General features: G+C 35.7%; 2 protein-coding genes across 12 annotated transcripts in view; one reads left to right on the top strand and one right to left on the bottom strand.

Annotated features, from left to right (window-relative positions):
- Window positions 1–10: 10 nt before the first annotated feature.
- Window positions 11–4,440, bottom strand: ddx59 (DEAD (Asp-Glu-Ala-Asp) box polypeptide 59). Its single transcript, XM_059543504.1, has 7 exons — window positions 3,506–4,440; window positions 2,390–2,572; window positions 2,230–2,319; window positions 1,869–2,120; window positions 902–1,054; window positions 690–818; window positions 11–607 (listed from the first exon to the last, which is right to left on the bottom strand). Exons 1-7 carry the CDS (start codon window positions 4,280–4,282, stop codon window positions 344–346), a joined length of 1,848 nt encoding a protein of 615 aa, XP_059399487.1. The 5' UTR covers window positions 4,283–4,440; the 3' UTR covers window positions 11–343.
- A 1,387-nt stretch (window positions 4,441–5,827) lies between these two features.
- The window catches only part of camsap2a (calmodulin regulated spectrin-associated protein family, member 2a), a 46,828-nt gene continuing 36,059 nt past the window's right edge, over window positions 5,828–16,596 (top strand). For 6 of the 11 annotated variants that reach the window (XM_059544085.1, XM_059544084.1, XM_059544083.1 and 3 more), the window contains exons 1-2: window positions 5,829–6,422; window positions 14,981–15,240. In XM_059544085.1, coding sequence (XP_059400068.1) covers window positions 6,281–6,422; window positions 14,981–15,240 — 402 coding nt within the window. In that variant the 5' untranslated portion in view covers window positions 5,829–6,280. Of the gene's footprint in view, window positions 6,423–14,980; window positions 15,241–16,596 lie in introns of all 11 variants that reach the window. The other 5 variants (XM_059544080.1, XM_059544082.1, XM_059544077.1 and 2 more) reach the window with 2 other exon arrangements.

Here is a 16,596-nt window from a genome sequence, read left to right as displayed (position 1 = left end):
CAGACACGCCTTGTTAAATTAGATTTTCTCTGCAAATGTTAATTTTATTATCTCAAATATTTTGCAATACTTTACAGTAAAAGTGCATGTATTGTCCTATAAAATAACATCAATGTATTTGGTACAGTAAGCAATTAACAGGTTTTTATCCTAGTTTTTATATTTACGTTTCCATTAACATTGCTAACATTTCTACTATGCGAGTTGACATTATTATTATCGCGTGTGCAATTATACTGGTGACAATCAGAAGGGACATTTTCTTCATTCACTTGTAGCATTTATTGAAAATACAAATGACAAAAGCAGCAACAAAACATCTACTAATAGAAACCTTTGCTAGTTATTTCCTGGCGGCTCTTTTGTCGTGCTTCCTGATGATGTCGATGAGGCTGCTCTTGGACACGAGGAGGTCTTCTCCACGGCTGCTCTTCTGTCTGGCTCTCCTCTGCTGCTCGTGCAGATGTGGGGAGTTGAGGAGCTGTGGCGGCAGGATGGAGCCCGTGGGTTTCACTCGGTTCACGATGTCCAGAAACAGCCGCTTGTTGTTGTTATTCATGAAGGTGATGGCGGTGCCTCTGTGGCCCAGTCGACCGGCTCGACCGATCTGAAGGGTTCAGACATAGTGTGTCATCATTAAAGAAACGTGACGCATCAGTGTGTACGTTTGTTTATGAAAGACGCCATACCTGATGAACATATTCATCCATGTTAGCTGGCATGTCGAAGTTCACTACAAGCTTCACATTGACCAGGTCCAGTCCTCTACCGAGAATCCCAGTGCTGACCACCACTTCAAACTGGCCCTCGAGTAGACCCTAAAAACACCAACAATATTATGTTTATTTAATATGTATACATTTATACCAATAAATGGAGTATAAAGAGTTTTGTTCATTACCTTTACGATTTTGTTGCGTTCCCACTGCATCTTGTCGGAGTGAATAGCGACGGTGTTTAATCCCATGACCTTTTGCACAGCTTCACACAGCAAATCAGCCCCAAGTTTGCAGTCCACAAACACAACTACTGGAGGCTGGTAGAGCTTTCTGTCCTGAGCACACACAAATTCATAATGTAGAGCATATTTTATTGAAAACAAATCCAAAAATATAATATAAATTAAGTATAAATGAAACCATGTAAAAATTCATCTATTTATTTTCCATTTGATGGACAATAATTTGTATTATTAATTATAATATTAATAAAGAATTTATTTATCGATTATTATTTTACATTTCTGGTGGACAATTATTCAAAAATATTAAATATAATATTAGTTATTTATTTTTTCAATATTTATCAATTGATATTTATGTTAATATTGTATTCTGATGGACGATTTAATGTACAATTAAATAACAAAATAAATATTTTTTGTCTTATTTTATTATTTATTATTCAAATGCATGACTTTATATTTATGTTATTTCATATTAATGGGCAACTGCTCTAAATTATTAATGAAGAATTATTCTAAATGACTCAATATAATATTAATAAAGAACTGTTTTTGTTTATTTAATCATTTTGTTTCATATTCATTCATTCATATTTATTGGTTATTTCGTTTTTCTGACAGACAATTATTCTAAAATGTAAAATATATATTATAGTATTATTTTATATTATAAAATAATATTATATATACATTATTATAATATAATATTCATACATATTCTATAATATTTTATCTCCACAGCTTGTGATTTAGCTCTAAATGCTCCACTTCCTGCTCTCGGTCTCTGGTAAGAGCCGTTGCTAGTTTTCCTGGAGTGAAGCAAATTGAGGAGCCACCCATTTCCTCTGGAGATACAGTAAAATGTGCAACAAGACAGTAAACAGGGTTTGTACAGTGCACTTACATTTAAAATCTCAAAAAGCTTCTTTTTCTTTGACGGCTCTTCCACCCAGAGGACGATCTGGCGGACATTGGCGCAGGGTTGGTTCTTCTGACCGATGGTAATGCTCACAGGGTCGCGGGTGAGACGAGCCGCTAGCTGTTCAGTTCCTGTGGGAATGGTGGCTGACGTCAACAGCGTCTGATGCTCTTCAGGGACCTGCTCCAAAACCTCAAGAACCTGCTGCTGGAATCCCATCTTCAGCATGGTATCCGCCTTTTTATATTAATAACAACACTGATTAAAGCATAAATGGTGAATAAATAAACACAAGCAATAAATAAATGAATACAACAGAGAACTATAAAATAAACATGACAAATACCTCATCAACCACAAGAGCCCTGACGTTCTCCAGCAGTACAGCCTTCTGCTTCAGGAGCTCGAGGAGGCGTCCTGGAGTGGCTATCACTATCTGGAGAAAGGAAGCACACTCAAATAAGGTGAAGGTTTCTGATAAAAGCTCTTTATTAACCAACAAGTACCTTGATTTTCTGCTTGAGTCGGTGCAGCTGAGGGGGTAAAGGCATCCCCCCCACCAGAAGAGCAGTTCTCATGTTCGGCAGGCCCATCACCAGCTCTTTCGTCTGCTTCTCTATCTGGATGGCCAGCTCTCTGGTCGGGGTCAGGATGAGACACGTGGGACAAGACGGAGAAGCAGTCTGGCTCTGGAAAATCAAAAAGGCATGCGAATCGATGTGGGAAGCTCAAATATCATGCACGGTAAATCAAGGAACAAATAAATGATTAAATGAACCAATAGGACAAATAACGCTTATTAAATGTATTTCGTTAGTTTGATTTACTTATTTATTTTGCATTCATTCCTTTTTTTTTCTTTTATTCATGGTTACATTTATTGTGATGTTATTCCTGTTTAATGGCTATGTATTTCTGCATTTATAAATATAAAACATACACACACAAACATATATATACACACTGTGTAATATTTTTTTATATTTATAATTTTGTATATATATATATATATACATACATTTTATTTATTTTATTTCAACAAAAAAGGTTTTATTTATTTTGACAATTTTATAATGTGTAATTTTCTCATCTCCAAGCTGCCATTATAGTCAATACGCACAAGAAAAAAACGAATCTGGTACTAAATGACTGAATAAAAAGATATATATTTAAATATATTCAAGTATAAAAAATGAAAATGCTTAACAGAATTATAATAAATAATAATAGAAATTGTTTACATATAATATTCTTTTTCCCTGTAAAACAGTAATAAATTTACTTGTCAAACCAAAAAAACTCTTAAATCAAAGGTTTGTAGCTAAAAATGAACCCTGATATGAAACTTTAATGTGACATTTCAGCTGTAAGGTGAACGTGAGTTTTATATAACAACTATCCTCATCTGAACTAAGCTTTCTGGTTGTGAACTTTTCAGAGGAAGTGCACTGGAATTATAGACCAGTTAAAAATAGACATGCTCTTCTGAGTACTGTTATAAGAGTGTGGGACTGGATGGACTGTTTTATATATATATATTTCTCAACTTTAACATCATTACTGCCATGTAGCACTACTAAATATGTTCAGTACAATATTCAGTACACAAACCCAATATTCACCTGGAGAGCCTGCATGACCACTGGAAGAAGGAAGGCGACTGTCTTTCCAGAGCCTGTGTCTGCAGTAGCGATCACATCCCTGCCCTTCAGACCAACAGGCACCATCTGCATCTGGATGGGAGTGGGAGCCTCATAGCCAGCTTTCTTCAGGTTGAGCCTGAGCGCTGTGGGAAAGTTACAGTGTTCAAACTCTATAATGGGTCTACAGACCTCATTGCCAGCGGTCACTATGGCCAGCTCGGCTTTAACCCTCTCAACCTGCTCCTCAGTCAGTTCAGAGATGAACACATCCTCCTTGTAAGAGTAACTGTGCTCAGTGTCTGCTGCACTGGAGCTCTCCGAACCCTCCTCCAGATCTCTAGAAAACACCTTATCTCCCAAATCCAAGCACATTTTGGCCAGATGACTGGCTTTACACTCCAGGCTGCAGACATCGTTGTCTGTTTTGTCGCAGATGTATTCTCCATATCGACCGCACATGACACACACGGGCTCTCCAGGCTCTGGCCATCTCTGGCTCTTCTTGAAGGACTTCACTGGTTCCTCCTCTTCCTCGGTCTCTATCTGATTGGGTTCCTCCTCTTCTTCAGTCTCTATCTGATTGGGTTCCTCCTCTGTTTCTAGAAGTACAGTCTCATCTGGAGGGCAGGTATGAGGTGAAGATGTAGCTGTAGAAACAGGATCTTCGGATGTCGCTTTGCTTCTCTTTGGGTTCTGCTGCTGCTGCCGATTAGACTCTGTCGCTCTCTTGAGCTTCAGCGATCTCGGCGTAAACATTTTCTGCCCACATTCACCATTCACGATATTTACTCAACATAAATAAACTAAAAAAAGGAAAACGCTTTGCTATATGTCTTTTGGAAACGCATTAAAGTCGTATACTCCACATAAACCAGGGATTTGTGAACAGAATCATTTCCAAGCGGTCGCGTAAATGCGACGTCATATAAACGCGACAGTAAAGCTGGAAGTTGTAGTTTTTAGGGATTTTAACTTTTTATCTGAAACCAAATGTTGTGCATTTTCCTCATCTTTTTAATTGTGTACCTTATTATAATTATTGTATCAGTTCATAAATTGTATTTTTAAAACGATTAATATTATGATTATTTAAGAATATTTTACCCTGATAGCACGCGTAGCCCACATCACAGAGACGTCTATTTGTTTGTTTATGATTTAGAATGTGTGTAAAACTTACATCTTAAAGATCAGATGTTCGTACACAACAGATGTTTCCAGATGAAGCGATCTCTAACAGACATTTTGTAGACGTATATCTTCTTCTATATTTGGCAAGAATTAAAGGTAAAATTATTTATCCTATATTGACACAAACCTGAAATTTTGATTTATGAAATTCACTTGGGAAAATTATTGTGTTTTTTGTTATTTATTAATGACACATACAGCACTACTGTACTTATTATATCTGCTTATAATAAATAAGAATAATATTTAAACAATAAAAATTACAGTACACTACATAATAGCAATAATAATAATTATAATAAAATAACTTTTTGTATCAGTTAATAATATATAATTAAGAAATATTAATATTCAGATTTTTAAAAGCATTTATTTATGTAAATGTTAATGTTCGGCAAGAATTAAAGGTATTAAAAGTTATAGTTTACCTTAATTGACCAAATTTTTTACAATTATATATATATATATATATATATATATATATATATATATATATATATATATATATATATATATATATATATATATATACAATTTATTATAAATATATATATTTGAGAAATTCACATATTGTACTTAGGCTATTATATCCTGTTACAAATAACTAAAGATCATTAAAGATCCTTATTTTTGAGTTCAGTACATTCGAGAACTAATAGTCAGTCATTTTATAAAGGAGAATCGTTTTATGAATTATATTTTTTCATATTTTATATTATGAATTATTATTATTATTTACTCGTAGACCAAACAAAAATGCAATAATAAAATGTCACCGGATCCAGTTTCTAGCACAGTCCCAATTTCTGGGTTAAGGCAAAGTCCTTTTAGGAACTGTTTCTGGTTAAGGCTAGATGGCTTGCAGCAAAAAAACTACTGCGCATGCGCACATCAATATAGCGTAATTTTTCGCAAACACTGTACAAACATAATTAGTTTTTTTGCATTATTGTAAGGGGTAGGTTTAGGATTGGGGTAGGTGTAGATGTTAATAAAACAATCGAATAGGTAGAAAAATCTATTTATTGTTAGCTTCCGGCTTTTGCTTCTGTTCTAGCCACAACCCTTTTTTTCCAGTGTTGGATTGTTGGCGAGTTGGGCGGAGCGCGCATGCGCATGCGCAGACTGCGCACTCTCTCTGACTGCAGCAGGGAGACAGCAGGACGCAGGATGAATAGAGCGAGAATAACCGTTAATGTCCAGATGGGAATATGTGGGTAGAGCATGGCGACGTCCAAGAGAAGACAAAGCTTTTTCTAGATAACGACACTGCCTCTTATAACGCGGGACGTGGAGGACCATTGAGGAGAAAAACAGCCGAATTCATCAAGGGTAACGTTACAAGAATGGATGAAACTCTCTGGGCAGAACTCCACTTTTATTTTTGAGTCGGCCCGAAATAGATGTGAAAATAAGCCCAACCGAGTGTTTGAACAGCGACTTGACACATGTAAGTTACAAAATCGGATCTGTGTATTACAGAAAAAAACGCAAAAGTCGGATTTGAAGCGTTGAATTCCTTCGGAGAGATGTCATCGTTGATGTGAGGCTGCAGCTGTGAAGATGATGGGAGATCTGACCCACTCCAGAGATCCCAGAAACACTTTCATTGTCCCTGCCATCAAGTCTTCTGATCATTATGATTTTAATAGAGCTAAAATCAGAGCCAGCCTCACATGGTTGGTGGCCAAAGCCTTTGGTACAGGTAGGTGGCGTGTTTCTCTTCTCTTCTCCACCTTCATCTTTGTCTCCTAGTTTGATTTCCCATGTGTTTACATTGAATGCATTTGGAAAGCAAACATGTAAATGTTAAAATATAGATTTAAATACAAATGCATTTTATAATTAAAAAATGTATAGTGTTAATAGATGCACTTTCTTCATGCAGACCCCTAAAATTAGGGTTTTGTATTATATTGTCAAAATTAAACAATGCAATGTGCAACATGTAACTTCATAAACAATCTAATGTTAAGCAAGTGCTGTTTATTAATTGGATCCACTAAAATGTTACCCAACACTTAACAAAACAAGTACTGTGTTGTAGCATAATGGTTACCATCCAGTCAATGTGTTGGAATCATTTTATAAACGATACATAAAATATATTTACACACTGTTTTTGCTTTTATGTCAAAACTAAAACAGAAGTGGACTTTAGCAAATTTTTAAGTGTGAATTTAATGTTATGTTTTCAGACACTTAACTGCATGTTATTTGCGATTAAATATTATTAGGCCTATATTAAATGCAATTTGTTGAACTTCCTTTGAAATATGGTTAAATATACTGTATACGAGTGTGTTGACAAGTATTTAGAAAACTAAAATATACTTGAATGTCATTTCTGCTCAAGCTTGTATATCATGTATTTAAATATATTTGCGAATTACAATATAGTGCATTTAAAATATATAAACTTAAAATTGTATCTCAAAAATAAAACACAACAGTTCAATTTATCATCAAGTACTTAAATGTGGTTTAGTATGTTAGTCAACACATCACAATAAATGAGCTTATTTAAAGATTATTAAACTTAATGATTTAAAATATATTTTCAAGTAAAACTTTTAATTGTACATTATTGCAAACTGGATCTTTTAAAGTGTACTTTAGTGTGTTTTAAAAGTGTGCATTAATGCACTTAAGTGGCCTTTTATTTTAATAATATTAGATCTGCAAGACCAGTTTTGTTTTTTGTTTTGTTTTTAAATATACTTTGAAGATTTGAATTGCTTTTTATCCTGAATCGGACCTTATGGGCTCATTAATGTAGTCTCGTATTGACATCTAGATCCGGATTTATTCGATAGCTAGTCGTTGAGCTGTATGTTCATTTAACAGCACAAACCCATTGTGATTGGCTAACTTATGACCACCAGCCATCTGGTCTCCTTTAGGTCCTCTCGTCTAGTTAAAATGTGCAGTCAGGTCTTCAGTCCCATGTGCCATGCAAAATGACAACTCTTGCTGTCTTTATTGTTTAGCATCTTTGATTTAAAGTGACCTTAAACGTGATCAACTAGACACTGACCATCCGGGTGAGGATATGGTAATGTTCAGTAGGCTGATTGACAGGCCTTAAGAGTGTTATTGACCCATTTGTTGAATTGTTTTGTGGTGTAACCCTAGGACAGATGACAGAATAACTGATGAAAGCCTTCATTTCTCCATGCAACAAAGTGACTGATTAAATCAACACATCTCAGATAACATTAGTATTATTTAAAATGTAATGCAGCAGGCTTTAAAAATATAAAACTATGATGCCAGAATACAAGTTAAATTGAAATACAAGCGGTTGTTTGAATGAAAAGAGAGTAGTCAGCCTGAAGTCCATAAATATGTTTCCATTGATCCATTTTGGTCCTTTGGGAAGGACAGACATAATGAATTGGTCATTTAATGGCATGCTCTCTGTTTTCGGTTCATCTCTTCAATGCATTCTCACTTGATAGCACATTGCTTTCTGAAAACCTACCAAGCATTTTTTACTAATTTATTGTGAAAATGCATTTGAAAAAAATTGTTTTATGAAATTTGCAAGGCTCTTAATAATATGTGAACTTGCTAATTTATGTGCTTAAAAATAAAAATAAAACAGTTTGATTATAATATTTTTTATAATTAGCATTTTTCAATTAAATGCACAAAAAAAATAAAAAATAAAAAAATATATATATATATATATAAAATATCAATTTTAAAAACAGTATTTTTCTACACATTTAAACAAAACAAAAACAAAAAAATGACATAAAAACTGCCATGCAAAAACTTAGAATTTTTTTCAGATTTAAAATAGATTTAATCTCATTCACTTCTGAACCACTTCACAGATTAAATCAACCAAAATGTGCATTTTCAACTGATTTGCAGAAAAGAATTGCAGAGTGTGTTAAAAACATTGGAACTAGTTTAATTTATATCACCGGTAAAATCCTAGTGAATCATCATCATGACATTGAACATATTGTCAGGCTCTAGAAGCACAGAATCTGAACACCTGTGTAGTTCCTCTCTCTCCATCTGTCTTTGATGCGGCTCGTGAGGAGCTCCTGGATACATGCGTATGGCAGGGGAATCGATCAGCCTCCCTGTTGTTGCCATGGCAACCGCGGCCTGGCTCGACACAGTCATATTTTTGACTTTCATCGTCAACGCCTTGTGGCACTGATACCATCAGTGCAATGTTTGATCCACTGTTTTATCATATAGACCCATTTTAAAATCCTTCAGAAAAGCTATTAATTAACAATGAAGGTAGTTTGTCATCTTTGCGTATTGTCAACATCTCTAGTAAGACATTCATTCATACAGAAAGGTTCAAATCTGTTTTGCCATTACCACAATCAGGTTTAACACAGTAAACTGAAAGCATGTGCTGGTAATAAGGATACAAGCGCTCTCCTGAACTCTCACATGTCTCCATAAATAGCCGAACATCTCAGTGCTCCATGGATGCGGTGACCTCATTCAGATCTGTGAACGCATTTATTCTGTCAACGTGAACTCGTGCTAATGATGTTTTTCATTTTGTAGCTGTGTGGTAGACACTGTCTGGCTTCCTTTAAGGACTTTCTCCTTTCCTTCATCTGCCCGGGTGAGGGTAAATTACACTTGCACAGTGGAATCGGAAAACACCAACCTTTAGCTATATTTAGCTGTGCTGAAGATGAAAAGTACTTTGATCTTTGAAATATAGAAAAACTAAAAAAACACAGGCTTAGCTGTCTGCTATGACATAACAGAGTGAAGGTGTCTTGATATGAACGTAATCAATCCCACCAGGATTTCATTTTTTGTGGTTTTCGCGATATAATATTGAGGCAGTAATTTCTATATAAATGTATAATTAGGATACTACAAAAACAAACTACTAAACCAAACAAAAAGCCTGTTTATTTTCATGTCTTACCAAATTCTAACACATTAAAAAAAATATATATATACAGGTCCTTCTAAAAAAATTAGCATATTGTGATAAAGTTCATTATTTTCCATAATGTAATGATAAAAATTAAACTTTCATATATTTTAGATTCATTGCACACCAACTGAAATATTTCAGGTCTTTTATTGTTTTAATACTGATGATTTTGGCATACAGCTCATGAAAACCCAAAATGCCTGTCTCAAAAAATTTGCATATTTCATCCGACCAATAAAAGAAATTTTTTGATACAAAAAAAGTCAACCTTCAAATAATTATGTTCAGTTATGCACTCAATACTTGGTCGGGAATCCTTTTGCAGAAATGACTGCTTCAATGCGGCGTGGCATGGAGGCAATCAGCCTGTGGCACTGCTGAGGTGTTATGGAGGCACAGGATGCTTCGATAGCGGCCTTAAGCTCATCCAGAGTGTTGGGTTTTGCGTCTCTCAACTTTCTCTTCACAATATCCCACAGATTCTCTATGGGGTCAGGTCAGGAGAGTTGGCAGGCCAATTGAGCACAGTAATACCATGGTCAGTAAACCATTTACCAGTGGTTTTGGCACTGTGAGCAGGTGCCAGGTCGTGCTGAAAAATGAAATCTTCATCTCCATAAAGCTTTTCAGCAAATGGAAGCATGAAGTGCTCCAAAATCTCCTGATAGCTAGCTGCTTTGACCCTGCCCTTGATAAAACACAGTGGACCAACACCAGCAGCTGACATGGCACTAGAGGTCTTCACAGTGCACCCGAGACCCGTCGACCCCGGACCCAACCCGGGACCCGTACGGGTTCGGGTCTATATTTTAAATCACCAGCCGGGTACGGGTCGGGTCCGAATCTATTACCCCGGGTCCCGGGTCTGTTTAAAGTTGTGTGTAATACCCGTGCGATCTGAGTCATTGGACTCGGAGTCGGAGAACACCCGGCCATGATCAAAGACTGCTTGTGTTTTTTGTAACTTGCAACTTGTAAAATTAGGAAAAGAAAAGAGAGAGCCAAAAAAAGTGATCTCTCTCTCTCTTTTAGAAGCAGAGCGCGCAGATTCAGAGTTAATACAAGTGCACGCACGGTATTAATGCTTGCAGACTTGACACACTCATATTTAATATATTTCAAATCAGCAACACAATCTGAGGTGAACTGTCACATGAATGTTTTCTATGACGCTCAAACTGCGTTAAAGCATTTTAGGTTGATACAGCTAGCACGCATGTGCAGTCTCGAGCGCATTTCATGTTTCTATGGCAACCAGTGAGGGACACTTCGACCGCCAAACCGCGTTTTACATTTTCTCCCATTTTTATAATATTATAAATGAACCGTTTAATCTTAAAGTTTTAGTGGTCAGATTCAGACTCGATGCAGAGCAGAGAGCACAGAGATCAGATGATAGCAAAAAAATAACGTCAGCGGCCATGGCATTGCACGAGCGATCGTTATTATAGTTCAAAAGGGCAAACAGTTGAGGTTATTATGCGAGTTAACTCGAGTCAGAATGTACATGTGCACAGTAGCATCTGTCATCCGTCACCGTGACATCAAGTGGACTTTTGAAACTGAAATAATGAGTGGATTCAGCTTGGACTTGGAATAACGAGAGGAATAACATGAATAACTTTCTTGTCTGAGGATTGTAAATGCATCACAGGCAGTCAGGTACAAGGAGGAGAGACTACGGCTCTTTAAATTAGGTAAGACAAAAAGCTGTATTTTTCGCAACAGGTTTATTGATTTGTAATAGCAATTTATGGTGGAATATGTGAACGTCGGGTCCAGTCGGGTCTGTGTCTTCCCGGCGGGTTCGGGTCCAGATTTCAAATAATATACGGGTCTGGCTCGGGTCCGGGTAGGCATTTCTCTGGCACCTTGATTTCCGAATGACTTGCAAAATTTGTCCAAAAGTCCAGTGCTGCTTCTCTGTAGCCCAGGTCAGGCGCTTCTGCCGCTGTTTCTGGTTCAAAAGTGGCTTGACCTGGGGAATGCGGCACCTGTAGCCCATTTCCTGCACACGCCTGTGCACGGTGGCTCTGGATGTTTCTACTCCAGACTCAGTCCACTGCTTCCACAGGTCCCCCAAGGTCTGGAATCGGTCCTTCTCCACAATCTTCCTCAGGGTCCGGTCACCTCTTCTCGTTGTGCAGCGTTTTTTGCCACACTTTTTCCTTCCCACAGACTTCCCACTGAGGTGCCTTGATACAGCACTCTGGGAACAGCCTGTTCATTCAGAAAAAAATTTCTGTGTCTTACCCTCTCGCTTGAGGGTGTCAATGATGGCCTTCTGGTCAGCAGTCTTACCCATGATTGCGGTTTTGAGTAATGAACCAGGCTGGGAGTTTTTAAAAGCCTCAGGAATCTTTTGCAGGTGTTTAGAGTTAAATTAGTTGATTCAGATAATTAGGTTAAAGGCGCAATATGTAATTTTTCTGCTTTAAAAATAGCAGATATCACTATATCTATGTTATATATATTTTTTAGTTGTGTACTTACATTATCCTGAAAGTTTCCACGAACTTTCAAATCCAGAGAAAATTATAGTTTAATTAGAAGACACGGCACGTTTCTTTATTTCCGTTTTGTCGCCCGTCTATGGCGTCATATAAACTTTGACCCCTCTAGTTTATCTAACTTCCTGCGGAACCACCAAATACAAAGGTGAACAGAAGCAAAGACGAGACGAAGAAGAAAAAGTAGTAGCTAGTCTTGATCGAGACTATTATATTGTATATTTATTTTGTTTATATTCGTATTTATACCTCAATCAATAACTTAGTTATGGATCATGATTATGCTTTGCCTGCACGTTCTGTGAAGCGCAAACGTACGGGTGAAATAAATGACCTGAGAAGGTTTTGGGACAAGAGAACAAACAAGACACGGGTAAATATTGGAGTTGCATTTCCAAGATAGAGAGAGCTTCGTGACAAGCTGAAACTACAGAGAGATGTTTGCATTCTAATAAACAGGTATGCATCCATTCAGCTAACTGTATCTATCCGTATATTTTGTAAAACGCAGACGGACTAGCTCTCATGTAGAGTATAATGAAAATCTACATATGTTCTATATCTAGCTGGATAGTAGCTTTTTTAACATATATTGTGTTTTATACATATATTACTACTAGCTAGATGGAATATTGATTTGATAGGGGTCTGATAATTCATATATCTCTCCGTTCGAAAAGACGTGATTGTCAAAATACTAGGCTGCTGCTGCTGTAGGTGACATAGAGGGAGACCGCAGACCAGGCTCTTGTCTTCATGACAACAATATCTATACTTCATGTTGAACATAAATATAAAGCCTACTTATAAAGGACACTGTCAACAGTATTGACGGCAAAATAGACGATGTTTGTCAGGTGCAATATTTGAAAATCGATAATTATTTATTTATTTTTTAAATTACATTTATATCTGAATTTATGTCAACCAATAGACTTCAAACATCAAAATGTCATGAATTAATATGTATTTGTGTACAAAATTACATATAAACATATTTTCCTATTATATTTTGCCTGGAAACGCTTCCAACACGCGTGCGTGTCGCGTGAAAAATAGGCGTCGGTTCTATTTCTAGCAAGCACGCATTTTCCGCGCGGCTCACACAGGCAGTCTGCAAGCTCTAACCTATTAACATGGGAGCCGAATTAAAAACTGACACGCCACGCATCCAGTGTGTCGCCGGCCTCAGTTAAAATGAGTGAGGAATGTGGGGAGCGACAGAGCGCGTGTTCCAATGAACAACAACTCCCGACGTCATCAAAGTACGTCTTATGTTATTATTTTGATTGATGACCCCTGGTGGCCAAAAATTCCATACTGTGCGTTTAATAGCTCGTTTAGAGAACCTTTTCATGATATGCAAATTTTTTGAGATAGGAATTTTGGGTTTTCATGAGCTGTATGCCAAAATCATCAGTATTAAAACAATAAAAGACCTGAAATATTTCAGTTGGTGTGCAATGAATCTAAAATATATGAAAGTTAAATTTTTATCATTACATTATGGAAAATAATGAACTTTATCACAATATGCTAATTTTTTGAGAAGGACCTGTATAGTTACTTTGTCATTGAATTTTTGCTATTGAAAATTAGAGCAAAGAAGCAAATACAGCGATAATTGAGTTCATCATCTTATTTTCTCATTCATGCATGTTTCATTGTTATACATAAGTAGAACTGTGCTTTTGCAATTATTTTGCAGTTAAATTGCAAAAAAAAAACTGAAATTTTGTTGATTCCGCGATCACAGAATTGCAAAAACTAGAGGGACTGATTGATATGATAAATCTTATATATTTATGTTTGAATACCAATGCTTGTAAGCCGATAATTATTTCTATATGAAGGCCAATAACCGATAAATTGACGATATTAAAATTCTATGCACTTTGAATAAATAGAAAAAAATCCCCCCCCCCCCCAATGAGCAGATAATTATTTCTATATTAAGGCCAATAACCGATAAATGGGCGATATTACAATTCTATACTATTTTGTATAAATAAATAAAATTGCTCTCCCAATAAGCCGGTAATTATTTCTATATTAAGGCCAATAACCAATAAAAGTGCAGATATTACAATTCTAAACAATTTGTATAAATAAATACAATTCTTCATGTATTGAGATTTAAATACCAACGGTGATAAGCTGACAACTGTTTTTATGTAATGGCCTATAACCGATAAATAGGCAACATTATGATTCTACATTTGAAAAAAAATCCTAATAAAAACTAAAATCAAAAAATGCTAAAGTGAATTTAGGCATCACAACATTATAATGTACAGTATGAAAAATGTATATTAATCACAAAATGGATAACATTAAAGGTGCAATGTGTAATATTTACAACAATCTATTTACAGAAATGCAATATATAACAATGTTTATGTTTTTATTACCTTAGATTGAGCTATTTTTATCTACATACACCGCGGGTCCCCTTACATGGAAGTCACCACCATGTTTCTACAGTAACCCAAAATGGACAAACTGCTCTACAGAGCGCGTTTCGTCACTGTTGTTTTTGCGAATAAAACACTGATACAATGATGAACATTAACATTTGCAATAACGTTGATTTATTGAATAATTAAGTAAATATAATTCCCTGATTTACCTTTGTAAAGAAATCTCATTGATCTCTGCTGTCTTTACCGACGACATCTTTACCTGCGTCGGCCACCATAGCTTCTCTAAAGGGAGGGGTGAGCGGGGGACTGAGCCGTTGGTTGCAGTTTGCAACCTCACCGCTAGATGCCGCTAAAAATTACACACTGCACCTTTAATTGAGGTTCTGTCATCTTGCAGACAGTGTTCCAGAAGACCTGAATGAGCCTTTCTACAAGGACCAGTATGAGCAGGAGCACCTGAAGCCTCCGGTGTTGAGCCTGCTGCTGTCAGCTGAGCTGTACTGCCGAGCAGGAAGTCTGATTTTAAAGAGCGATGCTGTCAAACCTCTGCTGGGTCATGACGCCATCATCCAGGCTCTGGCTCAGAAGGGCCTGTACGTCACTGACCAGGAGAGACTGGTGACCGAGAGAGACCTGCAGAAGAAACCCATCCAGATGGTGAGAGAACCTGCCCTTTCCACATGTTTCATTTACAAGCTGATTTTATTTCACTGACATCTGGCACAGGTGGATCTTGGATATTTTGCATGAATGGCAAAAACACTATTAGATTTTTTGGCATCCAGTTCAGGCCAGTTTAGTATGTGGTTAATGTTACTTATCTGACTAACGACTTCAGGTAAACCTCATTCTTTAATGGCTCACTAAAACTAACTGTGATTGGTCAATTTATATGTTGGTCAGTAGGGCTGTGGGATATGGGGAAAATATCTAATTGCGATTTTTTTTTTTTGACAGATATTGCGATTGCGATTTGATTTGCGATTTTAAATTTGCAAAGTCAAGCTTCAGCTCAATATTGTCAATAATATGCAGCACAGTATGAGTATCATTACCCTGCTGAAAAAAAAGAAAAAAAAAACATGCAACCATTACAAAATTCATTTTTGTTTTTGGCATTATTCCAATAGGAATTACTGTTGTTCTATCCAATACAATTCCCCTTATAACCCTGAAATCCTTTCAAGGATGACAGTCATGCATATGCTCTGGAACAGAGTAATATCGCGTCCACATCGCAGGCTTTTGCGATTAGCAAATCGCAATGTCTCAAATCGTGATTTCGATTTTGATTAATTGCACAGCCCTGTTGGTCAGACAAATCTATAATATGTTTATTATTCTGCTTTAATTAGAAATGCTAGTAGGGATCCATTGATATTAAACATTTTAACTGATACCAATAATTAATTCTATGCATCTTGTCTATAAAAAATGCTACAAATTTAAAATGCTACAAATGAAAATCAATCGTTTTAAATGCTACAAATTAATTTTGGTATCATAACATTAAAGTATTGAGATTTTCTATTTTTAAAACTTAAGTGTTGTTATTGTATTATTTATATTATATTATATTTACATTGTATTTAATAATGTTAAATTAGAATTTGTTTTTTTTAAACGATTGACAGCTCATATACATTACATTTTTTATTTCAATTTTTGTTTTAATTTGAAAAATGTAAAATTTGGGTTATCTATTTTTTTTTATAATTATTATGCTTTAATATTTCTATTAACTATCATTTCGGTTTTAGTATTAATAATTTACAAGGTTTTTTTTCAGTTTCAGTGTTCAATCTAATATTTATGTTTCATTTTTATTCATTTTTTTTATTTAAGTTTTATTTGATTTCAGCATTATTTACAAAAAGAAAAGAATATTTTTTTATAATTTTAGTTACCGATAACAACACTGCTTTAAGTGTGCGATAGATGATGACATAGCTAATCTAAATGTGAAAATAGAAGAAATATGCATGAACAATAAAATGAATAAATTTAATATGC

Source organism: Carassius carassius, chromosome 48 (genome assembly GCF_963082965.1).
Source record: "Carassius carassius chromosome 48, fCarCar2.1, whole genome shotgun sequence".
Taxonomy (NCBI): Eukaryota; Metazoa; Chordata; class Actinopteri; order Cypriniformes; family Cyprinidae; genus Carassius; species Carassius carassius.
This window is presented reverse-complemented; position numbering and strand designations above follow the sequence as displayed.

Coding starts and splice junctions, on each gene's coding strand:
- ddx59 (XM_059543504.1), bottom strand. CDS start 4,282: ATGTTTACGCCGAGATCGCTGAAGCTCAAGAGAGCGACAGAGTCTAAT. Junction 2,121..2,229: donor GGGCTCTTGTGGTTGATGAG/GTATTTGTCATG, acceptor TAATATAAAAAG/GCGGATACCATGCTGAAGAT. Junction 819..901: donor AACGCAACAAAATCGTAAAG/GTAATGAACAAA, acceptor TGGTGTTTTTAG/GGTCTACTCGAGGGCCAGTT.